Below are 23,262 nucleotides of genomic sequence, written 5' to 3' on the forward strand. Positions count from 1 at the left end.
GAATGATGAATTAGAAGCTCTACATAGTGAGACCTTGTCTCAAAAAATATTCTTCTAACAATATTTTCATTCTTGTTTTTTTTTTTTTACACAGGCCTTCCCATGTTCTGATGCATTAGGTCTGAAGTGTTTTGGTTATAATCTAGACAAAACCTATGCAGTTTTTTTTCTCCCACTCTGACCCAATAAGCATATTCTGACTTAGAAAATGTTCCTTATTGTCCCAATAAACAAGGACATTTCTTCCATCTGGCTGATGATAACTGATACTTTGTCATAGGAGCACAGATTTAATACAAAGTTCAATGGAGGCTTATAGGGACTAATATAACACATGGGTACAGCTGAGTTGTTTGTTATTGATGTTGACAATATTATATATGTGTGTGTGAGAGAGATTTACATATATCTCACAGGCTCCTTCTATATATAACCTATATATCACATCATATATCATGTGTCATGTATCATTTCTCATATATCAATTATATATCATGTATCATATATCCTCTACCATATACTGTATATCTTAATCATATGCCATAAAAAATATATATCTATATCATCTATATCTATCATATATATATGGAGAGAGAGAGGAAAGAGAGAGAGACAGACAGATAGACAGAGAGAGACAGAGAGAGACAGAGAGAGAGAGAGACAGAGAGAGAGACAGAGAGAGAGATGGTTAACTTTAATTATCAACTTGACCACATCTGAAATCAACTGAAACCTAAACACCTGGGCCACAAAATAATCCTGTGAGAGTTAGATGCTTTGATCTTGATTAGATCATTTAAGGTCAGAAGAGTCACCCTAAATCTGGGCCACAATTTCTGGAAGCAGCACACATAAAACCAAACCAAACCAAACCAAAACAAAACAAAACAAAACACAAAATAAACAAGGAAGAATGATGTTTTTGCTTTAAAAAAAATAAATAAAAAAAATATGTCTCAAACTAGTAAGAAATACAAACTTTGGAAGATACCGATCAATGGGTGTAGTTAAAGATGGAGTCATTCCAGTATTTGAATTCATTCAGCTTACATTTACTGGTTCTCCCATGGGTGAACTGTTAGATCTCACTCTTGATACAGATGATTTAATAATATCTACAGAGCTCTCCCTTCTTATGTATAAGAGAGCTGGTGCTCATATTTCAGTAATGAGAAATCCAAAAGGTAATTGAAAGAGATTTGGGCCTAGGTGCATCTAACACCCAAACCCAAACTTTTCTGTACTTAATGCTGGCTTGTCACTCTTCAGGAAGATAGACCACCTCTTCTTTTCCCTTCTCCAAAGAGGAATGTGGGTTTTAATAATAAACTCCTCAATGTCAGAAGTAGGGTAAACAATATCATCGACTGCCTTTACAATCTTGATTAGTAAATAGAAACCAATGTTCTATTGTAAGTCAATGGGGCACACACAATTAGTATCTGAATATATTGATTATTGATGAGGTTTTCAGTTTAAAAAGAAACTTATAAGGGTAATGATGGCTGGAAACACATTCATTAGGTCAAGTCCTGTGTGTGTAAAGACTGATCCCATGCAATGCCTTAATACTGGGTGGGCATGGTGGCCCACTTGTAATTCCAGCTGCCAGGAGGGCCAAGACTGAGAGTCCCCCTAGCAAACTAGCTAGCCAGACAAGACAAGTCTTTGAGCTCTGGTATCAAGTAAGAGAGCCTGCTTCAATGTATAAAGAAGATAGTGCTCAAGGAAGACACATAATGTCAACCATTGTCCCATATCAACACAAATGCATACAACCATGTACACACACATGTACATATGCACTTGCACGCATAAGAACACACATACATTATTTGATGATTTAAGGCACACTAATCAAGGACCTATTATAAGCCAGGCATGATTTAGATCCTAAGGATGGTCCTCAGTTAGTGTGCCTGGAATCATCAAATAATGTGGATCTTTGTTCTCTCAGCTACTGCTAGCCATTTTAGCAGGAGAGTACTTATAGAGGATATCTTTTGTAGTTCCCCAAATCTGATCTGTAACTTATATTGCTCTTCACTCTGGACTCTGATAGCAGTAGGTGGTAGCTTTTGTAATACATTCCTTAAAGGTTGGGGATTAAACAGCTCAGTGGAAGATAATTTGCTTCACGTGTTCATGGCCATGGGTTCAATCTCATACAACACACACACACACACACACACACACACACAACACACATGAATACACTTCCTTAGACTTGTAAGCAAGTGACTTATAGCACATCATACACACTACACACTCTGTGTGTAACCAGAATATCAGAGCCCACTACCTGCCATTTGCAGAAGTCATTGATCATTGCTGGGATTTAAATCTAGTAAACCTTGATTTATTCAGTGAATGACTATCTGAGAACATGGCAGATTAAATATCCTCAAAATCTGTCTAACATCTTATCTCTAGCTATCAGGTTACACAGAAGGGGTAGCCTGGGGCATGATGACAGTCTGTCCTGAGCTGCCTTGCCATCCTGGTCAAGTGGACTCAGGATATCACTGCTTCTCTTATTACCAGCCTCTCTTCCTCTCTCCACTCTCTGGATACGCGGGTTCGGGCCATGTGAGTTAACTTAGTTCTTTGATTTCAACCTGTGCTTCACCAGGAGTATCAGAGCCTGGAAACAGGGGATCACTCAGAATAAGCTAAGCATGAACAGTTCTGGATGTTAAGTTCTTAGTGACGTGTGCAACTGTTTGACAACACAGCATGCATGTGTGTCTTTTTATTACAGAATGCCAACGTGCCTTGTCACACGCAGCTAATAGAGCTGAACAGTAGAGATTAAGCATGCTTTAGCTGAGAATATTGACCTTCTCGATGGATCTTTTCAGGTGTGGGGTATCACCTAGTCATCGTGAAGACTCCTGACAGCAATGATGAAAAAATCTTCCAGCTGATTAAGAATTACATACCGACTGCCAAGATGGAGACCAATGTTGCAGCTGAGCTGTCCTTTATCTTGCCCAAGGAGCACACACACAGGCAAGGGTCTAGACACGCGCTACACAATGGTGTTGGGCCACCAGAAACCACTGTGACCTTTCCAGGTTTCTTCAAGTTTGGCAAACAGATCCTTGCCACTTATCTATTGAGACACTCTAGTCAGAACGTGCATGCGCGTGTGTGCGTGTGTGTGTGTGCGTGTGTGTGTGTGTGTGTGTGTGTGTGTAAAAATTGTGATGCCTTAATAGGTGCTTGTTACAGAGTGATCAAATTAAGTAATTAATAAATACATCACCACATATACTAATTTTGCAGAAAAAATTAGAAGTGTATAATACATCAGTTTTATAGACCCATTCTGTGCTAGGGATCCATCAAGTTTAGTGCTCCTACTAACTGGGAGTTTATACTGCACCACCGACATGTGCTCAAGATTGCTCAAGCTCAAGAGTCTTCTATGTTGGCGATGAACAGTTTCCAAGCCTCTAACTTATGTGATTTTTTTTTTTATTTTTCTGCTTGGGCGTCTTATACTTCTTATTTGTTTATCCTGTATTTATTATAGTATTTTTCTGTTTGCTTGTGTTTCTTTAGAGGAGCTACAGTATGTAGTAAGTAAATTAAATCTAAACTATCAGGCAAAGCAGAAAGTCAATATATGCAGAAAGTTAACCATGATTTTATTAGAAAACCAGGAAGCAGTTTGCTGTAGCAACTTGCTGGTGTATTTTCCTTCTGTTGTCCCACACTTGTGATTTGTCAAGGACCTTGAAAACCACCAACGTCACAAGAATTTCCATGACACATGAATTGCACTGCTCAGGGAAATTAGCCAAGAACAGATAAACACATGTATGTTTGTGCAGATAAACACATGTATGTTTGTGCAGATACTATCTCCATTACCTTTCAGGTTTGCAGAGCTTTTCACAGACCTAGAAGAAAAACAAGAAGAGCTAGGAATCTCTGGCTTTGGTGTCTCCATGACTACCATGGATGAGGTTTTCTTCAAGTGAGTAACAATACACAAATAAGGTCAGAGAAACCCTTCCAACTCCCCAGAGCTACACTTCACTTTGAAAGCAATTCTCATTCATCTCAGGATACATGAGAGGCACCAACCTTGAGCGTTCGAAATGAAAGCCTGAGACCCTCAACCATGTCAGGCGACCTCATGTGTGCTCTGATTTCCAGCATCCAGTCTTTGGACTAGTTTTTGTTCTCACTACTCTTCTTACCCATCATGTCATATGGAGGCAGCTTCTAAAACACCACATTGCCCCAGAAGCCCATTACATCTTCTTATGCTGTGGTTTCTTTTCTGTGATCACATTTCTACTTTATATTCTCACGTGCACACTTCTCAATAGAATCATGAACCATGGAGGACAAATCAACCATGTATTCATCTGCTTTGTAAAGTAATCTGTATATTTATCTAGTGTAGAAAATTTAGAAAAACATGTTAGACTTCTATAGAATTAGAAGTACTATAAAAATAAAATTGCAATTACCACTCTAATTTTGTAAGATGTAAGATATTTAATAACCATTTTATCCTAAAAATAAGAGATGCATTGTCTTGGGAACTTTATTCATGTTTAGTTTATCTTGGCCTTGAGGCTGGGGCTCAGGGCTGGTGTCCATGTGCTTTTTCTTACATACACAAAACCTTGCGTTCAATCTACAGCACCAGAAATTTTGAGGTGCTGGGAATCGAACCCCCAGGCCTCAGGCATACTGGGCAATGTCTCGATCACCGAGATTCAGTTTCCTCACACCCACACGCAAAGTGTGTTTCCCATCATTAGTAATAGGATTCCACATGAAACCCATCAAAATGTCTGTATGCATGGAAAATTTGGAGAGCAGGAGTTAGGGAGCTAATATTGAATCTTATAAGTTATTTTTTAACATACATATGTATATATATATATATGATTATATATATACAATCAACTCTCTCTCTCTCTCTCTCTCTCTCTCTCTCTCTCTCTCTCTGTGTGTGTGTGTGTGTGTGTGTAGGGTCAGTAATCTGGAAGATTTGAAATTGAACACTGAGATTGCTCCATCAGCTTCCATAGTGAGCCAAAGCTCAAATGAAGACAACCAGAACATGAATGTGCCCAGAAATTTTGAGCGACCAGGTTACTCAAGAAGACACTTGGATTCTTCATTCAATGCCGGGGTGAGCATTTCCCAAGAATATAATGCTACCATATTTGGAGAGAGTAAAAGAAGATACTTAAGTTTTTGAACTTAATTCAGAAGAGTTTCAAGGTTCTCAGAGCAAGCCCATTCACACAGGGAAACATTTGTAAGGAAATTCCCTTAATTTTCTAACTTGGTTGTGAAATAGTGAAGGTAAAAAAAAAAAGGTCTATTTTAATTACTTGATTCCATTTACTTTCCTATTATGTGGCACATGTACATACATATGTATATCTACATATGGAGATCAGAGAACAACCTTGAAGAGTAAATTCTCTCTTCCTACCCACCATGGGTGTTCTGCAGATCCAGTTCAGGTCATCCGGTTTTGCCACGTGCATGCCGATCCACAAAGTCATCTTGCCAGCCCAGACTTCACTTTCACACTTGGTCTTCATCAAGGGGTTTTCAGAACTGTCAGTTCATTCTGGGCTGAAGAAGAGTGCTGCTGGCTCAAATGATTACAGTCACTACTCACATGCACAAAGGACATTTCAATCCGGATGTGGCTGAGTCCCAGAATCCCTTCATCATCCTGGGGCTGCTACCTCATGGTCTAACATTTGTGGTGTTGTCCTCCTGATTTATCTTCCGTACAAACTTTTGCACTTTTGTGCAGCAGAGAATCTTAGGATGCAAGAAAGTATTGTATATGAGCGTCTAGAATTTTGAGTTGAAGTTGTGATTTCCCGCTGTCATTTATTGGATGGTTGTCTTAGGTCAGGCTGACCTTAGACTGTTTGGTGAGGCTGTTTCAGGGGGCTGAACATATTCAAGTGCACCCTGTGTCAGGTGGGAGGTGCCCCACCTTGCCACCTCCTCTCCATACTCTGTCCTCCCAGTTTCTTCCTTGAGTGTAAACATAAGACAAACTGTGGAGCATTTCCGTTGTTCTCCTGCTTTCCTTCCATTTTAGAGGGCGAGGTCAGAGCTGGTGGGTCAGTCTGGAAAAGTTGATCACTGGGTTTAAACACTCCTTAATTTGTCATTCTAGAAATATATGTAAGAAGCAAGCTCCTAAAAAGCAGAGCTGTCTTCCTCCTGTCATGAGCATGATGGGAGGGAATGGCTTTCCCTCCAAATTTACCTTATTTCTAGTTAAAGTTCTTATTTCTTCTATTAAGGAATACTGGTTGGTTAGGGATATTTTCCTACTTTGAATAATGGGATGTAAAAGTGTTGGGAGAATAAAATACATATATTTTAAATTTTCAATATGCTTAATATGCTCCCCTTTGACTCTCAGAAACCTTCTCTAAAGATGTATGTGTTTACAGAGAAGGGTTCCGTTATTTAACTGAAAAACAAGCACACAGTCAACTAGAAACTGACCCCGCCCCAAAGTTTGAAAAAATAGACAAAATTATGTATTCATGTACACTTCCAAATAGGTCAAGTGAAAATATACTGGGCACATTGCAGTTTTAAACTAGATTCTTCTGTTCCCTGACATCCAGTAACCCTGTAGATCACTGAGAGCTGGCCGAGGAAATTTGATGTGGATGGTAATGTTGAAGGATGACATTTAATGTAAGAGAATGGATGTGGTGTTCAGCAAAGAGGCATAATGAACATGTCAATGAAAATTCCCCTTTGGGGACTTTGATAATACTGAAGTTAGGTGCCAAGCTTTAATGCCCTCGTAGAACACAATGTCGCTGGTCTGCCAGCTGGGCTCTTCCTTCTGCACTTCTGTCATCACAGCTGAAGACATTTGTGCTGGCAACTTCCATCAAGGCGTGTGACCGCTGTAACATTATCTTTCTCTCCTCTTGCAGTGGTCTCTTTACATCCAGCAGTTCAGAGCCATGTTCATCAAAAGGGTAATGTTCTCTTGGCGCTACTGGAAACTGCTGCTGTTGCAGTTGCTGGCACTTCTGGGTCTCATGTATCTTCTGATAAAAGGAATAAGTTTCTCAGTTCCTAAAGAGCCTGCCAGGGTGATGGACTTGGAACAGTATGGCGAGACCATTGTTCCTTTCTCAGTTTCTGGGGACCCCAATTTGACCCAAATTCTCACCAAAAATCTTGAGACCATGTTGAAGGCTAAAAAGCAAAAAATTCATGAAGTACAAGGTAAGTCTCTTCCAAATAGAGAAATAGTACCTACAGATGAAGACCCGATTATACAAATTTGAAAGGAAGGTCTTAGCTGGAAAGTTCAGCTCTTTGTTCCTCTCTCCCCTTCTCCTCCCCTCCTCCTCCCCTCCTCCTCCCCTCCCCTCCCCTCCCCTTCCCTCCCCTCCTCTCCCCTCTCCCCTCCCCTCCTCCTCCCCTCCCCCTCCCCTCCTCTCCTCCTCCCCTCCCCTCCCCTTCCCTCCCCTCTCCCCTCCCTTTCTTCTCCTCTCCCTTTCTTCTCCTCTCCCTTTCTTCCCCACTTTCTTTTATTTTGCAATCAATTTTTACAAAGCCAGCCAGTTCGAGAAAAGAACCATCCTTCAAGACCATTATTATTATTATTATTATTATTATTATTATTATTGTCGATGGGAGTACTCTGAAGGGAGGAGGATCATCATAGTGAGGAGAAATGATGAGATGTTTAGGGAAATAAAGACATTTAGAAGCAGGTGAATATCAGGAAACTAGAAAAGGGGATATCTAAGGAAGACTTCAAGTCATGTGACCTTTTTTTCTTTTTTTTTTTAATTACGTATTTTCCTCAATTACATTTCCAATGCTATCCCAAAAGACCCCCATACCCTCTCCCCACTTCCCTACCCAACCATTCCCATTTTTTTTTTTTTTTTTGGCCCTGGCATTCCCCTGTACTGGGGCATATAAAGTTTGTGTGTCCAATGGGCCTCTCTTTCCAGAGATGGCCTACTAGGCCATCTTTTGATACATATGCAGCTAGAGTCAAGAGCTCCGGGGTACTGGTTAGTTCATAATGTTGTTCCACCTATAGGGTTGCAGATCCCTTTAACTCCTTGGGTACTTTCTCTAGCTCCTCCATTGGGAGCTCTGTGATCCATCCAATAGCTGACTGTGAGCATCCACTTCTGTGTTTGCTAGGCCCCGGCCTATTCTCACAAGAGACAGCTATATCTGGGTCCTTTCAGCAAAATCTTGCTAGTGTATGCAATGGTGTCAGCGTTTGGAAGCTGATTATGGGGTGGATCCCTGGATATGGCAGTCTCTAGATGGTCCATCCTTTCGTCACAGCTCCAAACTTTGTCTCTGTAACTCCTTCCATGGGTGTTTTATTCCCAATTCTAAGAAGGGGCACAGTGTCCACACTTTGGTCTTCCTTCTTCTTGATTTTCATGCGTTTAGCAAATTGTATCTTATATCTTGGGTATCCTAAGTTTTGGGCTAATATCCACTTATCAGTGAGTACATATTGTGTGAGTTCTTTTGTGATTGTGTTACCTCACTCAGGATGATGCCCTCCAGGTCCATCCATTTGGCTAGGAATTTCATAAATTCATTTTTTTTAAATAGCTGAGTAGTACTCCATTGTGTAAATGTACCACATTTTCTGTATCCATTCCTCTGTTGAGGGGCATCTGGGTTCTTTCCAGCTTCTGGCTATTATAAATAAGGCTGCTATGAACATAGTGGAGCATGTGTCCTTCTTACCGGTTGGGACATCTTCTGGATATATGCCCAGGAGAGGTATTGCAGGATCCTCCAGTAGTATTATGTCCAATTTTCTAAGAAACCGCCAGACTGATTTCCAGAGTGGTTGTACAAGCTTGCAATCCCACCAACAATGGAGGAGTGTTCCTCTTTCTCCACATCCTCGCCAGCATCTGCTGTCACCTGAATTTTTGATCTTAGCCATTCTGACTGGTGTGAGGTGGAATCTCAGGGTTGTTTTGATTTGCATTTCCCTGATGATTAAGGATGTTGAACATTTTTTCAGGTGCTTCTCTGCCATTAGGTATTCCTCAGGTGAGAATTCTTTGTTCAGTTCTGAGGCCCATTTTTTAATGGGGTTATTTGATTTTCTGGAGTCCACCTTCTTGAGTTCTTTATATATATTGGATATTAGTCCCCTATCTGATTTAGGATAGGTAAAGATACTTACCCAATCTGTTGGTGGTCTTTTTGTCTTATTGACGGTGTCTTTTGCCTTGCAGAAGCTTTGCAGTTTCATGAGGTCCCATTTGTCAGTTCTCAATCATACAGCACAAGCCATTGCTGTTCTATTCAGAAAATTTTCCCCTGTACCCATATCTTCGAGGCTTTTCCCCACTTTCTCCTCTATAAGTTTCACTGTCTCTGGTTTTATGTGAAGTTCCTTGATCCACTTAGATTTGACCTTAGTACAAGGAGATAGGAATGGATCCACTCGCATTCTTCTAGATGATAACAACCAGTTTTGCCAGCACCATTTGTTGAAAATGCTGTCTTTCTTCCACTGGATGGTTTTAGCTCCCTTGTCGAAGATCAAGTGACCATAGGTGTGTGGGTTCATCTCTGGGTCTTCAATTCTATTTCACTGGTCTACTTGTCTGTCACTATACCAGTACCATGCAGTTTTTATCACAATTGCTCTGTAGTAAAGCTTTAGGTCAGGCATGGTGATTCGACCAGAGGTTCTTTTATCCTTGAGAAGAGTTTTTGCTATCCTAGGTTTTTTGTTATTCCAGATGAATTTGCAGATTGCTCTTTTTAATTCGTTGAAGAATTGAGTTGGAATTTTGATGGGGATTGCATTGAATCTGTAGATTGCTTTTGGCAAGATAGCCATGTTTACAATGTTGATCCTGCCAATCCATGAGCATTGGAGATCTTTCCAACTTCTGAGATCTTCTTTAATTTCTTTCTTCAAGTTTTTATCATACAGATCTTTCATTTCCTTAGTTAGAGTCACGCCAAGATATTTTATATTATTTGTGACTATTGAGAAGGGTGTTGTTTCCCTAATTTCTTTCTCAGCCTGTTTATTCTTTGTATAGAGAAAGGTCATTGACTTGTTTGAGTTAATTTTATACCCAGCTACTTCACTGAAGCTGTTTATCAGGCTTAGGAGTTCTCTGGTGGAATTTTTAGGGTCACTTATATATACTATCATATCATCTGCAAAAAGTGATATTTTGACTTCATCTTTTCCAATTTGTATCCCCTTGATCTCCTTTTGTTGTCTAATTGCTCTGGCTAGGACTTCAAGTACAATGTTGAATAGGTATGGAGAGAGTGGACAGCCTTGTCTATTCCCTTATTTTAGTGGGATTGCTTCCAGCTTCTCACCATTTACTTTGATATTGGCTACTGGTTTGCTGTAGATTGCTTTTATCATGTTTAGGTATGGGCCTTGAATTCCTGATCTTTCCAAGACTTTTATCATGAATGTTGGATCTTGTGGAATGCTTTTTCCGCATCTAACGAGATGATCATGTGATTTTTGTCTTTGAGTTTGTTTATATAGTAGATTATGTTGATGGATTTCCATATATTAAACCATCCCTGCATCCTGGAATAAAACCTACTTGGTCAGGATGGATGATTGCTTTACTGTGTTCTTGGATTTGGTTAGCGAGAATTTTATTGAGGATTTTTGCATCTATATTCATAAGGGAAATTGGTCTGAAGTTCTCTATCTTTGTTGGATCTTTCTGTGGTTTAGGTATCAGAGTAATTGTGGCTTCATAGAATGAGTTGGGTAGAGTTCCTTCAACTTCTATTTTGTGGAATAGTTTGTGCAGAACTGGAATTAGATCTTCTTTGAAGGCCTGATAGAACTCTGCACTAAACCCATCTGGTCCTGGGCTTTTTTTGGCTGGGAGACTATTAATGACTGCTTCTATTTCTTTAGGGGATATGGGACTGTTTAGATCATTATCTTGATCCTGATTTAATTTTGGTACCTGGTATCTGTCTAGAAATTTGTTCATTTCGTCCAGGTTTTCCAGTTTTATTGAGTATAGCCTTTTGTAGAAGGATCTGATGGTGTTTTGGATTTCTTCAGGATCTGTTGTTATGTCTCCCTTTTCATTTCTGATTTGTTAATTAGGATGTTGTCCCTGTGCCCTCTAGTGAGTCTAGCTAAGGGTTTATTTATCTTGTTGATTTTCTCAAAGAACCAATTCTGCGTTTGGTTAATTCTTTGAATAGTTCTTCTTGTTTCCACTTGGTTGATTTCACCCCTGAGTTTGATTATTTCCTGCCTTCTACTCTTCTTGGGTGAATTTTCTTCCTTTTTTTCTAGAGCTTTAAGATGTGTTGTCAAGCTGCTAGTGTGTGCTCTCTACAGTTTCTTTTTGGAGGCACTCAGAGCTATGAGTTTTCCTCTTAGAAATGCTTTCATTGTGTCCCATAGGTTTGGGTATGTTGTGACTTCATTTTCATTAATCTCTAAGAAGTCTTTAATTTCTTTCTTTATTCCTTCCTTTACCAAGGTATCATTGAGAAGAGTGTTGTTCAGATTCCACGTGAATGTTGGCTTTCTATTATTTATGTTGTTATTGAAGATAAGCCTTAGTCCATTGTGGTCTGATAGGATGCATGGGTCAATTTCAATATTTTTGTATCTGTTGAAGCCTGTTTTGTGACCAATTATATGGTCAATTTTGGAGAAGGTCCCGTGAGGTGCTGAGAAGAAGGTATATCCTTTTGTTTTAGGATAAAATGTTCTGTAGATATCTGTTAAGTCCATTTGTTTCATAACTTCTGTTAGTTTCACTGTGTCACTGTTTAGTTTCTGTTTCCACAATCTGTCCATTGATGAAAGTGGTGTGTTGAAGTCTCCCACTATTATTGTGTGAGGTGCAATGTGTGCTTTGAGCTTTACTAAAGTGTTTTTAATGAATGTGGCTGCCCTTGCATTTGGAGCATAGATATTCAGAATTGAGAGTTCCTCTTGGAGGATTTTACCTTTGATGAGTATGAAGTGCCCCTCCTTGTCTTTTTTGATGACTTTGGGTTGGTAGTCAATCCTATCAGATATTAGGATGGCTACTCCAGCTTGTTTCTTCATACCATTTGCTTGGAAAATTGTTTTCCAGCCTTTCATTCTGAGGTAGTGTCTATCTTTTTCTCTGAGATGAGTTTCCTGTAAGCAGCAAAATGTTGGGTCTTGTTTGTGTAGCCAGGTTGTTAGTCTATGTCTTTTTATTGTGGAGTTGAGACCATTGATATTAAGAGATATTAAGGAAAAGTAATTGTTGCTTCCTGTTATTTTTGTTTTAAAGTTGGCATTCTGTTCTTGTGGCTGTCTTCTTTTAGTTTTGTTGAGGGATTATCTTCTTGGTTTTTTTAGGGCGTAGTTCCCGTCCTTGTATTGTTTTTTTTTTTTTTTTTTCTGTTATTATCCTTTGAAGGGCTGGATTCGTGGAGAGATAATGGGTAAATTTAGTTTTGTCGTGGAATACTTTGGTTTCTCCATCTATGGTAATTGAGAGTTTGGCTGGGTATAGTAGCCTGGGCTGGAATTTGTGTTCTCTTAGTGTCTGTATAACATCTGTCCAGACTCTTCTGGCTTTCATAGTCTCTGGTGAAAAATCTGGTGTAATTCTGATAGGCTTGCCTTTATATGTTACTTGACCTTTTTCCCTTATTGCTTTTAGTATTCTATCTTTATTTAGTGCATTTGATGTTCTGATTATTATGTGTCAGGAGGAATTTCTTTTCTGGTCCAGTCTATTTGGAGTTCTGTAGGCTTCTTGTATGTTCATGGGCATCTCTTTATTAGATTTGGGAAGTTTTCTTCAATAATTTTGTTGAAGATGTTTGCTGGTCCTTTGATTTGAAAATCTTCATTTTCATCCACTCCTATTATGCGTAGGTTTGGTCTTCTCATTGTGTCCTGTATTTCCTGGATGTTTTGAGTTAGGATCTTTTTGCATTTTCCATTTTCTTTGATTGTTGTGCGGATGTTCTCTATGGAATCTTCTGCACCTGAGATTCTCTCTTCCATCTCTTGTATTCTGTTGCTGATGCTGGCATCTATGGTTCCAGATTTCTTTCCTAGGGTTTCTATCTCCAGCGTTGCCCCACTTTGGGTTTTCTTTATTGTGTCAACTTCCCTTTTTAGGTCTAATATGGTTTTGTTCATTTCCATCACCTGTTTGGATGTGTTTTCCTTTTTTTCTATAAGGACTTCTACCTGTTTGGTTGTGTTTTCCTGTTTTTCTTTAAGGACTTGTAACTCTTTAGCAGTGTTCTCCTGTATTTCTTTAAGTGAGTTATTAAATTCCTTCTTTATGTCCTCTACCATCATCATGAGATATGCTTTTAAATCCAGGTCTACCTTTTCAGGTGTGTTAGGGCTGGACTGGGCGAAGTGGGCGTTCTGAGTTCTGATGATGGTGAGTGGTCCTGGTTTCTGTTAGTAGGATTCTTATGTTTACCTTTCGCCATCTGGCAATCTCTGGAGTTAGTTGTTATAGTTGTCTTTGTTTAGAGATTGTTCCTCTGTTGATTTTGTTACCCTCTATCAGCAGACGTGGGAGACTAGCTCTCTCCTCTGAGTTTCAGTGGTCAGAGCAGTCTCTGCAGGCAAGCTCTCCTCTTTCAGGGAAGGTGCACAGTTATCTGGTGTTTGGACCTCCTCCTGGCTGAAGATGAAGGCCCAAAACAGGATCTTTCCCAGAAGCTGTGTTGCTTTGGCCAGGAAGGTGGCCGGTTGTCTGGAGCCAAAGATGGCGAAGATGGTGCCGCCTCAGAAGCTCTGTGGCTCTCGCCTGTCCCAGAAACGGCTGGCCTCTGTATTCCACATCGTCACCCGTGCAGCCTGCCCTCCGCGGAGTCCCGGAGCCAAGGAGGCTCCCGACGGGGCCTGAGGCAGAAACCTCTCGGGCCGGGCGGACCCCTGTGCTCTCACCAGGAAGGTGGCTGGTTGTCTGGAGCCGAAGATGGCGCTGCCTCCCTCCTGTATTTCTTTAAGTGAGTTATTAAAGTCCTTCTTGATGTCCTCTACCATCATCATGAGATATGCTTTTAAATCCGGGTCTAGCTTTTCAGTTGTGTTGGGGTGCCCAGGACTAGGTGGGGTGGGAATGCTGCGTTCTGATGATGGTGAGTGGTCTTGATTTCTGTTAGTAGGATTCTTACATTTGCCTTTCGCTATCTGGTAATCTCTGGAGCTAGTTGTTATAGTTGTTTTTGGTTAGAGCTTGTTCCTCAGGTGATTCCATTAGCCTCTATCAGCAGACCTGGGAGACTAGCTCTCTCCTCTGAGTTTCAGTGCAGAGCACTCTCTGCAGGCAAGCTCTCCTCTTACAGGAAAGGTGCACAGATATCTGGCCTTAGGACCTCCCTCCTGGCCGAAGACGAAGGCCCAAAACAGGACCTGTCTCAAAGCTGAGTTTCTTTGGCCTGTCCCACTAGCTGTTAGCTTCTGTATTCTACACTCTCACCTGTGCAGAATGCTCTCAGAGGAGTCCTGGAACCAAGATGTCTGCTGCTGATGCTCAGGCAAAGTGCTCCCAGGCCGGGCGGACCCCTTTTCTCTTGCTGGGGAAAGTGGCCGGATGTCTGGGGCCTGTGCAGAATACTCTCCTCATATGATCTTCTAATGCTAGAGAATATTTCCCTACATAGATGCAGTCCACAAAAGCAAGAGAGCAACTGTGTTTCATCAAGAGATCCAAGTTCCTGAATATGTAAACTAAACATAGACAGAATGAGGGAGAAAATAAATGACTCCACAGTAATAGTGGGAGATTTTAAAACTTTGTTTTCAACAATAAACCTATCAGTGGATGACATTTCAACACTACGTGGTGTATTTAACCAACACTGTAGATCACATGAGCCTACCACACCTACATGAAATTGCCCAGCCAAGTACAATATAAGTTATATTTTTGTTCAAGTACACAAGGAGCATTATTCAAGATATATATCATATATTATATGGTTCAAAATAAGTCTTTTGGGGAAGGATTGGATATTTTCTTTATTTACATTTCAAATGTTTTCCCCTTTTCAGGTCTCCCCTTCGGAAATCCCCTATCTCATCCCTCCTCCCCCTGCCTCAATGAAGGTGTTCCCCCCACCCACCCACTTCCATCCTCCTGCCCTGGCATTCCCCTATACTGGGGCATCAAACATCCTCAGGCCTGAGGGCCTCTCCTCCCACTGATGTCCAACAAGTCCATCCTTTGCCATGTATGTGGCCAGCACCATGGGTCACTCCATGTGTATTCTTTGGTTGGTGATCCAGATCCTGAGAGCTCCAGGGGGTCTGGCCTGTTGGTTGACATTGTTGCTCTCTCCATGGGGCTGCAAATCTCCTCAGCTCCTTCAGTCCTTTCTCCAACTCTACCAGCAGGGACTCCCTCACGCAATTCAATAGTTGGCTGTGAGCATCTGAGCATCCACCTCTGTATTTGTCAGGCTCTGGCAGGCTTCTCAGGAGACAATAACATCAGCCTTCCATCAGCAAGTACACTTCAATAGCTTCCGGGTTTGGTGGCTGCATATGGGATGGATCCCCAGGTGGGGCAGTCTCTGGATGGCCTTTCCTTCAGTCTCTGCTCCACATTTTGTCTCTATATTTCCTCCAGTGAGTATTTTGTTTACTCTTCTAAGAAGCACTGAAACATCCACACTTTGGTCTTCTTTCTTCTTAGGCTTCATATGATCTGTGAATTGAGTCTTGGGTATTCTGAACTTTTGGGCTAATATCCACTTATCAGTGAGTACATACCGTGTGTGTTCTTTTGTGACTGAATTACCTCACTCTGGATATGTTCAAGTTCCATCCATTTGCCTGCGAATTTCATGAAGTCATTTTTTTTTTAAATAGCTGAGTAGTATTCCATTGTGTTAATGTATCACATTTTTCTGTATCCATTCCTCTGTTGAGGGATATCTGGATTGTTTATAGCTTCTGGATATTATAAATATGGCTAATATGAACATAGTGGAGCATGTGTCCTTGTTATATGTTGGAGCATCTTCTGGGTATAGGAATGGTATAGCTGGGTCCTCAGGCAGTACTATGTCCAATTTTCTGAGGAATAATCAGACTGATTTCCAGAGGGGTTGTACCAGCTTGCAATCACATTAGCAATGGAGGAGTGTTCCTCTTTCTCCACATCCTCGCCAGCATCTGATGTCACCTGAGTTTTTGATCTTAGCCATTCTGACTGGTGTGAGGTGGATCTCAGGATTGTTTTGATTTGAATTTCCCTGATGACTAAGGATGTTGAGCATTTCTTTCTTTCCTTCCTTTCTTCCTCCCTCCCTCCCTCCCTCCCTCCCTCCCTCCCTCCCTCCCTCCCTCCCTCCCTCCCTCCCTTCCTTCCTTCCTTCCTTCCTTCCTTCCTTCCTTCTTTCCTTATTTATTTATTTATTTATTTATTTATTTTGGTTTTTTTTTCGAGGAACATTTCTTTAGGTGCTTCACAGCCCTTCTGGTTTCCTCAGTTAAGAATTCTCTGTTTAGCTATGTTCCCCATTTTTAAATAGGTTTATTTGGTTCTCTGGAGTCTTAACTTCTTGGTTTCTTTGTATATATTGGATATTAGCCCTCATTCGGGTTCTCTGGAGTCTTAACTTCTTGGTTTCTTTGTATATATTGGATATTAGCCCTCATTCAGATGTAGGGTTGGTAAAGATCTTTCCCAATCTATTGGGAATCTATTGGTTGCCATTTTATCCTATTAACAGTGTCCTTTGCCTTACAGAAGCTTTCTAATTTTATAACATCCCATTTTTCAGTTCTTGATCTTAGAGCATAAGCCATTGGTGTCCTGTTCAGGAACTTTTCCCCTGTGCCCATGTGTTCCCCACTTTTTCCCACTTTTTCTTCTATTAGATTCAGTGTATCTGGTTTTATGTGGAGATCTTTGATCCACTTCGACTTGAGCTTTTTACAGGGAGATAAGAATGGATCAATTTGCATTGCTCTACATGTTGACCACCAGTTTGAACCAACACTATTTGTTGAAAATGCTGTTTTTTTCCCCACTAGATGGTTTTAGCTCTTTTGTCAAAGATCAAGTGACCATAGCTTTGTGGGTTCATTTCTGAGTCTTCAGTTCTATTCCATTGATCTATCTGCCTGTCATTGTACCAATACCATGCACTTTTTAACACAATTGCTCTGTAGTACAGCTTGAGGTCAGGGATAGTGATTCCTCCAGAAGTTCTTTTATTGTTGAGAATAATTTTCTCTATCCTGAGTGTTTTGTTATTCCAAATGAATTTGAGAATTGCTCTTTCTAAATCTATGAACAATTGAGTTGGAATTTTGATGGGGATTGCATTGAATCTGTAGATTGCTTTCAGCAAGATGGCCATTTTTACTATATTAATCCTGCCATTCCATGAGCATAGGAGATCTTTCCATCTTCTGAGGTCTTCTTTGATTTCTTTCTTCTGAGACTTGAAGTTCTTGTCATACAGATCTTTCACTAGTTTGGTATGAATCACACTAAGATACTTTATATTATTTGTGGCTATTGTGAAGGGTGTCGTTTCCCTAATTTCTTTCTCAGCCTGTTTATCCTTTGAATAGAGGAAGGCTACTGATTTGTTTGAGTTAATTTTATGTCCAACCACTTTGCTGAAGTTGTTTATCAGCTGTAGGAATTCTCTGGTGGATTTTTTAGGATCACTTAAGTATACTATCATATCATCTGCTAATAGTGATATTTTGACTTTTTCCTTTCCAATTTGTATCCTTTTGACCTCTTTTGTTGTCTAATTTCTCTAGCTAGAACTTCATGTACTATATTGAATAGATAGGGAGAGAGGGGTCAGCCTTGTCTAGTCTCTGATTTTAGTGGGATCGCCTCAAGTTTCTCTCCATTTAGTTTGATGTTGGCTACTGGTTTGCTGTATATTGCATTTACTATGTTTAGGTATGGGCCTTGAATTCCTGATCTTTCCAGGACTTTTAACATGCAGGGATGTCGAACATTGTCATATGCTTTTTCAGCAACTAATAAAATGATCATGTGCTTTTCCTCTTTTTGTTTATGTAGCAGATTACATTAATGAATTTCCCTATATTGAACCATCCCTGCATCCCTGGGATGAAGCATACTTGATCATGGTGAATGATCATTTTGATGCATCCTTGGATTTGGTTTTCAAGAATTTTATTGAGTATTTTTGCATCAATATTCATAAGGAAAATTGGTCTGAAGTTCTCTTTCTTTGTTGAGTCTTTGTGAGGTTTTGGTATAAGCATAATTGTGGCTTCATAGAACAAATTGGGTATCTATTTTGTGGAAGAGTTTGAAGAGTATTGGTGTTAGGTCTTCTTTGAAGTCCTGACAGTATTCTGCACTAAACTCATCTGGTCCTGAGCTTTTTGGGTTGGGAGAATTTTAATGACTGCTTCTATTTCTTTCAGGGTTATGGGACTGTTTAGATTGTTTATCTGATCCTGATTTAATTTTGGTATTTGGTATCTGTTTAGAAAATTGCCCATTTCATCCAGATTTTCCAGTTGTGCTGAGTATAGGTTTTTGTAGTAGGATCTGATGATTTTTTAAATTTCCTCAGTTTCTGTTGCTATATCTCCCTTTTCATTTCTAATTTTGTTAATTTGGATACTGTCTCTATGCCCTCTGGTTAGTCTGGCTAAGGGATTATCTATCTTGTTAATTTTCTCAAAGAACCAGCTTCTGGTTTGGTTGATTCTTTGTGTAGTTCTTTTTGTTTCTACTTAGTTGATTTCAGCCCTGGATTTGATTGTTTCCTACTGTCTACTCCTTTTGGATGTATTTGCTTCTTTTTGTTCTAGCGCTTCCAGATGTGCTGTTAAGCTGCTAGTGTATGCCCTCTCCTGTTTCTTTTTGGAGGTACTCAGAGCTATGAGTTTTCCTCTTAGGACTGCTTTCATTGTATCCCATAAGTTTGGGTATGTTGTGCCTTCATTTTCATTAAATTCTAAAGTCTTTCATTTCTTTCTGTATTTCTTCCTTGACCTAGTTATCATTGAGTAGAGTGCTGTTCAGCTTCCATGTGTATGTGTGCTTTCTGTCATTTTGTTGCTATTGAAGACCAGCCTTAATCCATAGTGATCTGATAGGAGGCATGGAATAATTTCAATCTTCTTATATCTGTAAAGGTCTGTTTTGTGACTAATTATATGGTCAATTTTGGAGAAGGTACCATGAGGTGCTGAGAAGAAGGTTTTTTTTTTTTTTTTTTTTTTTTTTTAATCAGGGTAAAATATTCTATAGATACATCAAATCCATTTGGTCCATAACTTTGGTTAGTTTCACTGTTTCTCTGTTTAATTTCTGTTTCCATTGATGAGAGTGGTGTGTTGAAGACTCCCACTATTATTGTGTGCAGTGCAATATGTGCAAAGCAGTATGTGTGCTTTGAGCTTTAGTAAAGTTTCTCTTATGAATGTGGGTACCAGCCGGGTGTGGTGGCGCACTCCTTTAATCTGAGCACTCGGGAGGCAGAGGCAGGCGGATTTCTGAGTTCGAGGCCAGCCTGGTATACAAAGTGAGTTCCAGGACAGCTAGGGCTATACAGAGAAATCCTGTCTACAAACAAACAAACCAAAAAAAAAAAATTAAAAAAAGTGTGGGTACCCTTGCATTTGGAGCATAGATGTTCAGAATTTAAAGTTCTTCTTGGTAGATTTTTCCCTTGATGAATATGAATTGTCTTTCCTTATCATTTTTGATAACTTTAGGTTGAAAGTTGATTTAATCCAATATTAGAATGGATACTCCAGCTTGTTTCTTGGGACCATTTGCTTGGAAAATTGTTTTCCAGGCCTTTACTCTAAGATAGTGTTTATCTTTGACACTGAGGTGCGTTTCCTGTATGCAGCAAAATGCTGGGTCCTGTTTACATATCCAGTCTGTTAGTCTATGTCTTTTTATTGGAGAATTGAGTCCATTGATGTTAAGAGATATTAAGGAATAGTGATTGTTGCTTCCTGTTATTTTTAATGTTATTTTTATGTTTGTGTGACTATCTTCTTTTGGGTTGGTTGAAAGATTACTTTCTTGTTTTTCTAGGGTATAGTTTCCCTCCTTGTGTTGGTGTTTTCCATGTATTATCCTTTGTAGGGATGGATTTGTGGAAAGGTATTATATAAATTTGTTTTTGTCATATAATATCTTGGTTTCTCCATCTATGGTAATTGAGAGTTTTGCTGGGTACAGTAGTCTGGACTGGTATTTGTGTTCTCTTAGGATCTGTATAATATCTGCCCAGGATCTTCTCACTTTTATAATCTCTGGTGAGAAGTCTGGTGTAATTCTAATAGCTATGCTTTTATGTGTGACTTGACATTTTTACCTTACTATTTTTAATATTCTTTCTTTGTTTTGTGCACTTGGTGTTTTGACTGTTATGTGACAGGAGGAATTTCTTTTTTTTGGTCCAAACTATTTGAAGTTCTGTAGGCTTCTTGTATGTTCATGGGCATCTCTTTCTTTAGATTAGGGGAGTTTTCTTCTATAATTTTGTTTTATTTACTGGCCTGTTAAGTTGGGAATCTTCACTCTCTTCTATATCTATCATCCTTAGGTTTGGTCTTCTCATTGTGTCCTGGATTTCCTGGATGTTTTTGGTTAGGAGCTTTTTGTATTTTTGCATTTTCTTTGACTGTTGTGTCAATGTTTTCTTTGTTATCTTCTGTACCTCAGATTCTCTCTTCTGTCTCTTATATTCTGTTGGTGATGCTTACATCTATGACTCCTGATCTGTTTCTTAGGTTTTATGTTTCCATAGTTGTCTCCCTTTGTGATTTCTTTATAGTTTCTTTTCCTTTTTTAGATCCTGGATGGTTTTGTTCAGTTTCTTCACCTGTTTGGTTATGTTTTCCTGTAATTCTTTAAGGGATTTTTGTGTTTCCTCTTTAAGGTCTTCTACCCATTTACCTGAGTTCTCTTGTATTTCTTTAAGGGAGTTATTTATGTCCTTCTTAAAGTCCTCTATCATCATCATGAGATGTGATTTATAATCAGAGTCTTGCTTTTCTGGTGTGTTGGTCAATCAGGGTTCGCTGCAGTAGGAGAACTGGGTTCTGGTCATGCCAAGTAGCTTTGGTCTTTGTTGCTTATGCTCTTTTCCCTACCTTCTGCAATTTGGTTATCTCTGGTGTTAGCAGGTCTTGGTGTCTCTGACTGTGACTTGACCCTCCTGCAAGCCTGTGTGTCCGGAGTCCTGGGAGACCAGTTCTCTCTGGGAGGAATTTAGGTATGGAGTGATGGTCTTGTACTCACAGGCTTGTCTGCACTCCTGGGAGGCTAGCTCTCTCCTGGTGCTATTTGGGTATGGAGTCCTATGGCACAGGATCAGTTCCAGGCTCTGATGGTAACCAGGAGGCCGGAATTCCAAAGTCAGTGATGTTGACACACTGAGACAGAGAAATTTCCCTCAGTTTTCAGTGTCTTGAAAGTATGTCATGCCCTTCTAACTACTGCAGCATATCCTAAGACCATGAATAGCTAGGCAAGTTCCATACAACTAAAATGTCAAAATAAGTCTTAATACAATCTAAAAATTGAAACCACATAAATATCCTTTAAGATCTTGATAGAATAAAACTGAAAATCAGTAACAGCAAAAAATATCATGAAATTCATGTATATAGTATAAATAACATACTCTTAAGGGATTGTTGGGACAAAAAATTGTAAAGGAAATAAAAGATCCAAATAAAAATAAAATAATACATCAAAATTTATCAGATATGGTGAAAAATGCTAAAAGAAAAAATTTAACTGAGAGAGAAAAGCAATTGATAAACGTAGCCTTACGTTTAAAAACATTTCCCCCTAACCTTACATTTTAAGTAACCAGATAAATACAATGAGCCACTGCTATTAAAGGGAAGAAAGAGAAATAGAGCCCGAGCAAAGAGAAACAGGACAGGAAAAGGCCATAAACCAAGACCCAAGTTAAGGAAAGGTCATTAGTCCTCATTTCATAGAAATAAAAATTACAAAGAAGGTCTATACTAACCTGTATAGCAAAGTAAGATATCCTAAATGAAATAAGCATGATTGCAGTAATTCACCATAAAAAAAATAAAGGCTTAGTAGATCTGTGACTGATAAGAAGATTAAGCCTGCAACAAATACCTGCACATTAAAAAGCAATTTAATGGCCTAGTTGGTCATCAATGGGAGGAGAGGCCCTAGGTCCTGTGAAGGTTCTATGCCCCAGTATAGGGGAATGCCAGGATCAAGAATGGGGGTGGATGGGCTGGGGAGCGGGGGGGGGGGGAGAAGGGGATAGGGGAGTTTTTGAGGGGAAACTAGGAAAGGGGATAACATTTGAAATGTAAATAAAGAAAATATCTAATAAAAAAGAAAAACAAATAAAAAGCAATTCAAGGGCTGGAGAGATGGCTCAGAGAATAAGAGCACTGGCTACTCTTCCAGAAGTCCTGAGTTCAATTCCCAGAAACTACATGGTTGCTCATAACCATTTATAATGAGATCTGATGCCCTCTTATGGCCAAGCAAGCAGAACATGGTATACATAATAAATAAATAAATCTTTAAAAAAATATCGCCGAGTACCAACCATTCTCAAAATATTTGAAAATGAGGGGATAATTCCAAACAAATCCTATGAAGCTAGGATTTCTTCAATACTCAAGCTAGACAAAAATGTTATAAGAAAATAAAACTATGGATTTATGTCCCTGATGAGTACTGGCACAAAAATTCCTAACAAAACACCAGCAAACAACTCAGGCACATTTAACAGAATTACACTTCATTCTTGGAGTTAAACATCTTCCATACTAAGAAAGACTGGAAGCCCCTCCTCACATTAGGAATAAGACAGAGATGGCAGGTCTTCCTACTTCTATTCATATAAAGCTGCATATACTACCAAGAAATTTAGGCAAGAAATAGAAAGACACACCCAGTTGGAGGATAGAGAAGTAAAACCGACTCCGCTCAGACATGATCTTCTATGCAGAAACCCACAACAGCACAGACCTGCATGCACACACTTTGTTAGAGCCAATGAAGGAGTGTGTTAATGCTGATTTGTTTGTTTGCTTGGGGTTTGGCTTTTGCTTTTATTCTTTGTGTAATCTAGTTATTATTTCTTTGCCAGATGAATAGTTGGCAGAGCTGTTCTCCCGTTCTGTAGAGATATTCTCCCATCTGTTGTCTCCACTCAGTCAACACCCCCTTTGCAGCTCAGAAGTCTATTAGTTCTATAAGATCCCGCCTG

At 39.6% G+C, this 23,262-nt stretch overlaps 1 protein-coding gene across 7 annotated transcripts in view; it reads left to right on the top strand.

The window, feature by feature from the left end:
- The window catches only part of Abca14 (ATP-binding cassette, sub-family A (ABC1), member 14), a 121,428-nt gene that overhangs the window by 44,372 nt on the left and 53,794 nt on the right, over positions 1-23,262 (top strand). For 6 of the 7 annotated variants that reach the window (XR_003946550.1, XM_017312271.2, XM_017312273.2 and 3 more), the window contains 4 exons: positions 2,862-3,012; positions 3,887-3,985; positions 4,999-5,161; positions 6,963-7,260. Coding sequence is in view for 6 of the 7 variants with exons in the window: in XM_017312271.2 (XP_017167760.1) it covers positions 2,862-3,012; positions 3,887-3,985; positions 4,999-5,161; positions 6,963-7,260 (711 nt within the window). In the remaining variant the exon portion in view is untranslated. The remainder of the gene's footprint in view (positions 1-2,861; positions 3,013-3,886; positions 3,986-4,998; positions 5,162-6,962; positions 7,261-23,262) is intronic. The other variant, XM_017312274.2, reaches the window with a different exon arrangement.

This window comes from Mus musculus, chromosome 7 (assembly GCF_000001635.26).
Source record: "Mus musculus strain C57BL/6J chromosome 7, GRCm38.p6 C57BL/6J".
NCBI classification, from domain to species: domain Eukaryota; kingdom Metazoa; phylum Chordata; class Mammalia; order Rodentia; family Muridae; genus Mus; species Mus musculus.